At 33.6% G+C, this 10,990-nt stretch overlaps 1 protein-coding gene across 4 annotated transcripts in view; it reads left to right on the top strand.

Moving 5' to 3' along the window:
• The first annotated feature begins 5,822 nt into the window (after positions 1 to 5,822).
• The window catches only part of LOC126889656 (zinc finger protein 235-like), a 69,871-nt gene continuing 64,703 nt past the window's right edge, over positions 5,823 to 10,990 (top strand). For all 4 annotated transcript variants that reach the window (XM_050658160.1, XM_050658165.1, XM_050658159.1 and 1 more), the window contains exon 1: positions 5,823 to 6,267. In XM_050658160.1, the coding sequence (XP_050514117.1) occupies positions 6,033 to 6,267 (235 nt within the window). In that variant the 5' untranslated portion in view covers positions 5,823 to 6,032. The remainder of the gene's footprint in view (positions 6,268 to 10,990) is intronic.

Genomic DNA, 10,990 nt, shown 5'->3' with positions numbered 1-10,990 from the left:
ATTAGCCAAATCAATCCAGTCTTTCTCATAGTTATAAAATTAAAAAAAAAAGTACGAGTCAGAAAACGTTGGTTGTCAAATAAAATTAGAGGATGCCAGAAAAAAATTGAGTGCAGCGACTGTACAGGGCAATTGATTGTATCCCCCGTCGCATGGCGAAGGAAAAAATCACCAGTTTTATATAATAGTATCATTGCTTAAAAAAAGAAATTCCTTTTTAAAAAATGATAGTATAATTATTATAATATAATATAATATAATATAATATAATATAATATAATAATTATAATAGTATTATTAGGTAGGTATAAAAAACTCGAGAAAAAGTAACTTTTAGACCTGACAACAATGCATATAATAAGACATATGTTTTAAGATGCTCAGTTGCCATAGTGTGATCTGACTTAGTCTCCTTGGATTAAGGGTCGTTTAAACACAGCGATAAATCAAACAACTTATCAAGGTCAATCGAGTTGTTGCAACTTATCACTGTGTGTAAACGGTGCATCGCACAACAAAGTTGGAGTTGGGTTGAAGGTGGTATCGCATTGAATCGCAGCGTCTAAACAGCGTTTCAACTTGTCATCACAACTAGTTGCTGTGACTTATCGTTGTGTTTAAACGACGCTTTATATTAGTCCTAATATCCACAACAAAGAAATATATTACAATTCTTATTATCACGAATAATCTTTACATTCTCTAGATAGCAACAAATTTAACTATAACCGCTTTGTGTGATTATAATGTAAAAATCAATTCTGAGTTTTCTAGGTCAGAACTTATAATTTATTACTTATTCAAAATCGCGCAACACTGTAAGAAAAAGATTCGTTCTAAGAGTAAAAAGCTTGCAAGAGTTTTGATGAGATTGAAGAGTGACTGTCCTTGAAAATTTTTCAAATAATTAATACAAAATTATCTGTTAATGACTAAACCCTGGAAATGTGTGTCCTTTCGTGAGCACTTTGTTAACTTTCAGATGGTATAAATATATTTCAGAAATACTAGCCGTAACATAGTAATTTAGCAAAACTCGGGAAGGCACTGATTTCACAGTAGGTTTAAAATTTTTACCGCGCTAAAGAACTGGGCTCCTGTTAGATATAAAATTTTTAATGGACTGCGCGTGCGTGGTAATGTTATTGCAACTTTAATAATTATTTTCAGTGCAAAAAAAGCCTGATCAATGTTCAAAATAGGTGATCATTGCTCAGCGCTTTATTTCCTATCGAATACAGTCATTTGTTTTAAAGATTTCGATCAATGAGGTGCCAACATCTTTTTTTTCGTCCTTGAATTTTCAACCCTTAATAAAAAATAAACTACAGGTGATCAAAATCTGAAACCTAGTGATCATTGCTGTACAAACCGTGAGCAAAAGGATGGTATAATTATTTTTACGAAATTCGATCAATGAGGTGCTAACATCTCATAACCACGTCATACGTCTTTGGTTTGTATTATTGGGTGCGTTCACCAGACCAGTGCGCTACGTCAGCGCTCTGAAACTGTTTAAGATTTTTCGGGTGAACGTCATGTCAATTTAGCCTAAACTTCAACGTGTTGACGAAGCGGTCGCCATTTTATTGAACGTAGTATTTGTATCGCTTCAATATTGAACGTGTTTAAGAAATATATTGTAATGGCGCGATTATTTGAAAATATTTATTTTACAATGGTTTAATTATAAAGTAATTGAAACTTAGGAGATACATACCTAATTGTACATGCTCACGAAATTGTAAATCTGTGTATTAAGGAACAATATTTTCAACATAATTCATATTTACGTGATAATTATTATTTATTTATGGTGGGTCATCCAATGGTTCTGCTCTGCCAAGTCCAGCACAGCCAGCAGCACCAAAAATTATTTCTTGTTCATTTCATTATCAAATATCAATAAAGGTAGTATATTATCCATTTTTGAATTAAATTTGTTTAAGATACGTCAAATTTATCGTTGAACGATAAGTATAATAAATCAACAAAAACTACGAATCTCGTTTTAGGTTAGGTTCATACATAGAACAGGTGGGAACACAAAAAAACCAACTATGAAAGTGTCAAACGGAAAAATACCATTCACCAGACTAAACGTAGTTTTAAAGCGCTGCAACATAGCTGTTTAGTTGAAACTTAAACCGATTATTTCTGGTGAACGCAGCCATTGGTATATACCAATAACGTATGACGTAATTTTATTAATATTATGTGACACATGACAGAAGCTCGAAACAAATGACTGTGAATGAAAAGCCCTATGAACTGTCAATACGGATGGAATAGGCACAAAGACAACTATGGAGACAAGACAACTAATGCAGCCACGATACAAGAGAGAGGTCCTAGAGAGAGACAGACAAGGTGGTGGAAACTTTGACAGGCCGTGTAATTTGAGTTGCCTATATCAACTTAAATCGGGGAAATGGACCTCATATTTTTTTAACTGGGCTGATGGGGCAGTATTTCCAAATTTAAATACTTTTTTGTATTTAAATACGTCAGAACTCTCTTCTTCATTTAAAGAAGTACTGGTTTTAATCTGTCTTTTTGTCATTGTCATTAAGTGATACACAATAAAATGACATATATATCATGGCACAGTTCTAAAACCTACAAAATAGAATATGCCAAAAGCAAGGACTAAAACCAGTACTTCTTTTAATGAAAAAGAGAGTTCTGACGTATTTAAATACAAATAAAGGGATTTAATGCGGTCAGAATGAGAGCAATAGCCAGGGAAAGAGGGAAGATAATCGCCACCTTTCGTAAACAAATAAATTCATAGTGGTAGACGGTAGTTGAAGGTTGTAGTAATAAATATTTTACATCAAAAGACATGAGAGACTATTTGTAGAGGATTGAAATCTATATTAAAAACAGCTGTTAAAATTGTTCTACAAACATATTCCAAAATTTTGTAAAAAATGTTATTCAGTTTTTAAATTAACATATGCCACAGTTATGTTAGGCCACACACATTGCAACAACGCTCTTTTCGAATTTAATTCTTTATTATAAAGTGTTCTTTATTCTGAAGTGGTGAAACTGATATTAATTCAGCAAATTTATTACTATTACAATGCTATTACCCTTAATAGACCTGTTGGAACCGTTTCCTAAAAGTGTTTATGCATTGTGGGAGTTTAGTTACAATAGAATAAATTGTATGTATATACCTACGTAAAATTATTGAAAAAAAAAGTAACAATAACATAATCAAGGACTTCTTCACTTTATATAAAACACTAATTTAGCATTTAAACAGTTTTAAAACTATTTAACTCCCAAATACTTTAGGAAAGTAAGTATTTGTTTTGATAAATACAAATAACAATTCTGAAAAGTATTTAAACGCCAAGTATGGCACTGTGTACTCTATTTATCCCCTAACTACAAAAAAGTGGTTAAATTTTGAAATATGTACTGCCAATCAGCATTAGGCCTTAGCCAAGTTAAAATATTCAACGAACTGTAAATACTGATTCAATCGGGTCCATTTATATAGGCAACTCAAATTACACGGCCTGTCAAATTCTCCACCACCTTGTCTGTCTCTCTCTAGGACCTCTCTCTTGTATGTTGGTGTCAATCTTGCTTCACTATTTGAATGGGACATGGCCATTCCATCCGTATTGACAGTTCATTGGTCTGACCCAAATTCTTGTATCGTTTCTGATATCGTTTCTTGTATCTGTGTATGACACTATGCATTTTTTTGACATATCAGAAACGATATTAGAAATGATACAAGAAAATGTCATACAGCCATAACAATGTGAATTTTTAAAGTGGTTAATACCACGGTTCTTAGACTAGTATGTCTAAGAACCGTGGGTTAATACTGCAAAACTTTATTATTTATGTTGTTCTGAAGCTATTTTTTTTGTGGCATTTTTACAATTAACTAGTTTTGATGGGAAATAAGCCACAATTTTACTAAAGAAATGATTTTATTAACGTTTCGACGCCCAAATCGGGTGTCGTTGTCAAAATACAAAAAATATTGTATTTTGGGCGTCGAAACTTTAATAAAATCATTTTTCTATGGATGCTATACAATGTGCAACTTCTCTCACTACTTACATACATTCAAAACGAACAATTTCTCAGGCAGTGAGAAAAGTCGGCCATTGCAGTGAGAAATATTTTTTCTCACGGGTTCACTGCTGGTTTACATACATATGATCGCCATTTCCATGGTAACATGCACAATACAAACACAATTATTTCTGTCAAACAAAATGTGTTCAAACTTGTCAGAACTTATCAAAAATTACCTTTTAAGACTGTTCAACTGTGAGTTATAATTTTAAATAAATAAATATACAAATATTAAGAATATTAAATACCTATGTGTATATATGTATTGTATTTCAATTTAGGCATATAATATACATAAAAGCACCTAAATTATTTAATTTTGAAGTTTGAACTCAAATGCGTTTGACAAAAACGCATCCATAGAAAAAGTACAGTGTACAACACGAGAGAAAATGACATATTTCTCTCTCGCTTGATTTGCGGCACTCGCCTCGTGCCTCGGCTCGTGCCAACAAACTTGTGCGCTCGTGAGAAATATGTCTTTTTTCTCTCTTGTTGTACAACATACTATTTTTTAGTAAAATTGTGGCTTATTTCCCACGAAAACTAGTTTATTATTTATAACCCCTTTCGCCGATTTAACTTCATATAGGCAACCCAAATTACGCGGCACAAAGTAGTGGGTCAGGATTTAGATAGAATTGTCCGAACCATAGAGTTAAATATTAGCATAGAGAGAGTGTCATTCAGAGCGAAGTGACGACACCATCTTTTTTATTTGGATTAGTGCTGTTTCACTCTTACGCATAGTAAAGCTGCTACAGTTGTCCTCCTCTTCCGTGCCTATATTCACACTGAATGTCATTATAGATTCTCGATACAATGTGTTAGAAGGAGATGCAGCAAACCAGTCCCTGAGATCTTGTCGTCAGGAAGCGCGGAAGGTAGGCTCCCTCTATGTTAATATATACCTCTATGGTCCGAACGCACCCAATGGGTGCATTCAGCAGACTCAATCGATGACTAATCGCTTAGTGATTTTCTGCTGAATGCCACATAAATTGTCGATTAGTTATCATTCGATGACTTATCGGTCGCCATTTTAAACATCGGTTTTGAAATATGAGGTCTGTTCGTACAGGAATTACTGACTATCAGCAACTGCACGACGCATGCGTGTTTCAATTGTGCGAACGCTAATATTGAAACACGCATGCGTCGTGCAGTTGCTGATAGTCAGTGATAGTTTCTGATTCCTGTACGAACAGACCTATGATTACTTAGCAAATTGAAATAAGATTGACGTATGACGTGTGTCTACCACGTATATTTTAAGTTATGTATCTTAAAAAAACATGAATTGAAGGCAAGGAAGGCTGGAAGGCATATAAATCACGCTGATAAATATCTGAGCTGCTTTGTTGGATTATTCGTATGTACCTATTAGGTTTACCTATGTCGCAAGAAATTCAAGAATTTGAAACTATGTATGAATTAAATGGGGTTATTTATAAATTACCATTTCATAATAATTTTTATTTCTGTTCTTGGGGTGTCTTTCACGTATTTGCAAATCATTTTGAAAAATGTGACAGTTGTCATAACCTATTTCGTATGTACATGAAAGTATACCATTCAGAAGAATCGTTAGCGATTACACATCGCTAAGTAATCGATTAGTCATCGCAGTTTTCTGCTGAATGCAGCCAATGTTTCATGTTAGAGAAACAGAAAAAAGAAGAGAAGACAGTGACAGATGACAGATTCAGATTATGATTATAATGGCGGTGGCGGTGGCTTTTAGAGTTAACATAATTTAAATTAAATGTAAATGGCAATTATACATGAAAAATAACGCTAGCTCCCAATAAAAAAACTATTGTACAATCATTAGTAAGTGAAACAGAATTCATTGATATAAATTTCATATCCGTAAACAGTCTACCCTTGTTTTGGGATCTGGACGAATCAAATATAATATCATGGATATAAAACAAGAAACTAGTGAGGAAACTTGTAAAATGAAAACAGATAATGAAACATGTGATGGTCCTTTGGATGCTTTCAAGATTGAAATCAAGCAAGAACCCAAGACAGAAACCGAATACCAGGAGTTTGATTATGTAGACCCCAATGAATTCTATGTTAAAGTTGAAGCAGAACAAGATGAATATAAATGTACACTATTTGAAGAACAGCAAACAACCAATGAAGGAAGTAAGTAAATAACATTTAATATGTAATATAAAGTCTTAACAAGTTAATTGTATGTTGAGGTGATGTACCTAGCTACTCCAGGGAAATAAGCATAGAATAAACCATGCTCCGGACATGGGACTCTAAAATATTCAGGTGTCTGATAACTTTTTTAGTTACTAGAGAGTTTTGTAACTGCCTAACGCAGTTAGGCCGTTCCTACCCAATAATTTTAAGAGCTTTAAAATAGAAAAAGATATATTCAAAAATTATGTTAAAGCATTTAAATAACTTATAAATGTACTAAATCACTCAATACATTAGCGTCCATTAAGACAACTTTATTATACTTTAGGGTGGTGCGACAAAAGTCAAGTTGATAATTCTGTATCGCTATAGTGCGGAAAAGTTGCGATTGGTAATTACAAGAAAAACAAAAAAAAGAATTATTCAAATCGGACTTTATCTTCCGATCCCGCAACCGGCCTAAAGATTCTGAAAAAAAAAATGAAATTTACCTTCTTTTCAAAAATTTTTGTTTATTCTCCATGTAGGTTTTATTTATCGCTATAGTAAAATTTATTTTCAGTTTGTATGGTTGAGTAATAAAAAAACTAGTTTTACGGATCTAAGGAGTATCTTTCAATTCTGCAAAGTCAATCGAAATCTATAAAAATTTGAAATTTTTATAGATTTTGATAAATTAAAAAATATTTAGTTATCTTATTTTTCTGTTACATTGTGAAGCTCTTCGCTTGTTTAGATATTGTATCACAATATTTAAACAACCCAGAACTCACAATGAGGTGGTGATTGCACTTCTAGGTCCACTGACACCCTTCTCCACCCAACCAATGAGTGTGCCTTTTTTACATTACTTACAAATTTATTTATTTATTTATTTATTCACGGGCAAGCCCTATTCAGATATAAATGTTACAGTGTTCTAAATTATAACATAATTATACAATTATATAACATTAATGTTAACCAATTATATAACATAAATTATCATAATATAACATAGCAAAGTGGTTTGAGAGAAAATAATTCTATGAGTAGTACAGTTACAAAAAAAGAAAAAAAAAAAGAGTAAGATAACATATAGGTCAGTACAATTACAAACAAAAGATATCACCTAAATCAATTCAGAAATGTTCCAAGGTATAACGGTTTTGAGTTATCTAATACATACATGTCATGTAACACTAATCACAATACAAAAGCTCTGGCCGAAAATATTAAAAAGGTAAAAAGTTAGGGAAGAAATATGGTTTTTAAAGAGGGAAACTGATATATTAAAAATTTCGAGGTTATTTAATGAGTTAGCTAATCGAAGAGCTCTAGGAATAAATGTGTTGTAAGAATAATTGAACCTATGAAAAGAGACATAAAAGGTTTGCACCTGCCTAGTCGAACGACTGGGGCAAATAGAGATATTTTAGAGAGAAGCTCGGGGCAGTTACGCAACCCGTTGATAATTTTAAATAAAATTATTAAGTCTCTTTGTTTTCTGCGTACCTCAAGAGGAGGTAAGTTCAGTATGTGATCTAATACAGAATAGTCGTAGTATACATGCATCTTAGTAGCAGTATATCTCAGAAAATTGTGTTGGACAGCCTCAAGTTTCAGTTTATGAGTAAAGTAATAAGGGGGCCAAATTGTGGAACAGTAATCGAAATGAGATCTAACCAGGGAGAAATAAAGTGATTTAATAGCTGAAATGTTTGTAAAGTCTCTGGTGGTTCTTTTTATAAAGCCAAGCATCTTCATAGACTTCTGTATTGTAATGGAAATGTGTGATTTATAGCTAAGGGCGGAGTCAAGGATCACACCTAGATCCCTAGTTTCAGAGGCAGAATGTAAGGTCAGATTATTTATGCTATATTCAAAGATGATTGGATAATGAGTTCGATGGAAACGAAGAATATGGCATTTGGATGCATTCAAACACATACCATTTTGCATACACCAGTTAGATAGGCGATCAATATCACCTTGTAGACTAAGTGAATCAGCCTCACATGTGATTATTTTAAAACATTTTAAATCATCAGCGAATAACAAAGTTTCACTTACTTGGAAACAGGGTATTAGATCATTGATAAATATATTAAACAACAGAGGTCCCAAGTGTGATCCTTGTGGTAAACCTGAGGTAACAGAGATGGTATGAGAATAGTGATGGTTAACCCTGACAATTTGCGATCTTTGCGTAAGATAGCTCTTGAGCTACTTCAATATAAGGCCATCAACTCCGTATAAATAAAGTTTATGAATCAAGAGCTCATGATTAACTTTGTCAAAAGCTTTGGAAAAGTCAGTATACACAAAGTCAACTTGTAAACCCCTCTCAAGAGCATCTGTCAAAAAATCAACATATGTTATGAGACCCAATTCTGATTTTTTGGATGTAAATCCAAATTGTAGGGCCCCTATAATTGACAAGAAGTCATAACTTAAATAATCGGAAATAATGCTCTCAAAAACTTTAGGAATAGAACTAAGAATACAAATGGGACGATAGTTACCTATATCCGATTTTTGACCTGATTTATATATTGGAGTGACAAGAGTTTTTCCAGTAGTCTGGAAATTCCCCTGTTAATAGAGACTTATTAAATATATAAAAAAGTGGGCATGATAGAATGAAGCTGAATGTTTTAAGGAAAGTAGGGGGAATTCCATCAGGACCAGGACCTTTGTTGGTATTGAGTTCAGACAGTTTTTCGTAGATTTTTGAAATTTCAATGTGATAATTAGACACATTAACCAAAGGTGAAAACTGGGTTACACGCGGATGTAAGGATTGGTTAGTATAGACGGAAGAGAATTGGTTAGCAAAAACATTAGCAATATCAGTTCCATTGAAGGCAGTACGATTTCCAAGAGTCATTGTATTAGGTATAGTGTTATTTTCCCTTTTACTACTTACCAATTTCCAAAAGGATTTAACGTTATTAACAATAGAATGTTCGGTACGTTGAATGTCATCAGCATAACACTGTCTTGATAAAAATTTACATCTAGTTCTTAAGTTACTAAATGCTGCATAACTTTCTGGACACCTTGTGCTCTTATATATCTTGTGCGCTGATTTCTTCTCGTGAAGCAACTTCTTCAGCTCAGAGGAGTACCAGCATGGATATTTCTTATCACAGATTTTTTTTAGCGGAACAAAACGATCAGTGATGGAATAAAAAATGTCGTAAAATACAGAAACCATGTCAGAGAGCTCTTTTCCCTGAAGTGCACCATCCCAATTAATTGCTTCAAGGGAAGAATGAATTGCTGCATAGTCAGAGTGAACAAAGTCATAATAATACTCTTCACCAGATGAATGACCATTTGTGATTTTGAGTGGCAAACTGCATTCAAGCGGAGGATGATATGTGTCCACTGGAATTAAAATGTTGATAGCCTTCAATACATCAATACACAATGGAGATAAAATGAGATCAAACGTAACTCCTCTATCGTTGGTTATTTCGTTGGTCTGGAAGAGATTGAAAAAAGCACAGATATTGGATATAGTTTCAATAGAATCAGCTTCGGATTGTGTAGCTGTAGGCTGAGGAGAAGCAATGGAACAATAATCATCGACATCCCAAACTGCAGATGGAAGATTAAAATCACCCAATAGAAAAAGGTTTGCTCTATCATATTGCTCGCTTATAGTGATAAGCTGTTCAAAGTATGATTGGTATAAAGTAGCTATAGATTTAGGTGGAAAATATACTGTACCGATTATAGATTTGTTATTAAAGAGAACAAACAACTGTTCAATCGAAGGATCAGACTGAATTTGATAAGAAGGAATTGAGTTCTTAATGGCAATTAATACTCCAAATCCTCTACTGAAGACACTGGAGTCCTTAGAGCGGTCGGTTCTGTAGATATTGTAGTTGAGAAGCCCAAGTTCAGCATCTGTAATTTCAGGTGTGAGCCAGGTTTCAGTTAAGATAATGATATCATAGGAACAGTTGCTGACATTCAAGCTGAGGTCAGACAGTTTAGTTCTTAGTCCTCTAACATTTTGGTAATAAAGTAAAGGGCTGCCCGGTTTTAGTTTTTTTTTACAGATTTTCGGTGTATTGTTGAAGTATTTAATAGTTAAATTCTGCTCACCAGCCTGTTGACGCACTCTAAGTTCGTTTTTCACTGACTGGAGTTGCTTTTTCTGATAGGGAGTTTGATCAAATAGGAAAAATATTTTATTTGCCTGGCCTAATTTAACTTTTTTTTTTAAATTTGATGCACTTCACGAGCCGAGGAAAGAACGACTTTAATTGGTCTATGTCCGTTTTTATTCTTCCCAAAACGAAAGATATGTTTACTGTTGACACTTATCGCACTTTCACTCGCTCCAGATAAAAGTGTTTTTATTTGATTAATATCATCAGTTAAAGTTGATGGTTCTGGGAGATTGAAGATAAGTAAATTATTTGACCTTTTTTGGCGTTCGTGTAGCTCATTTATGATGTCATCGGTTATTGGAAAGTTACTCTTGTTATCTTTTAGCATCTGGATTTCAGCTTTGAGTAAGGTAACTTCACACTTCAGGTTTTCAACTTCTCTTAGAATTTTGGGCACACTTTTGAATGACAGTCGGCAATCAGAACAAAAGTAGAACAACATTCTCTTCTGGATTACAACAGCTCGAAGTTCAGAAGTACTTAAGCCAGTACACCCTTCGGTTGGATGAAGAATAATATGACAGCTGTCACAAGCCACTGATTTATCA

Source organism: Diabrotica virgifera, chromosome 8 (assembly GCF_917563875.1).
Source record: "Diabrotica virgifera virgifera chromosome 8, PGI_DIABVI_V3a".
NCBI classification, from domain to species: Eukaryota; Metazoa; Arthropoda; class Insecta; order Coleoptera; family Chrysomelidae; genus Diabrotica; species Diabrotica virgifera.
Note: the sequence above shows the minus strand (reverse complement) of the source record. Positions and strands in the feature narration are given on the sequence as shown.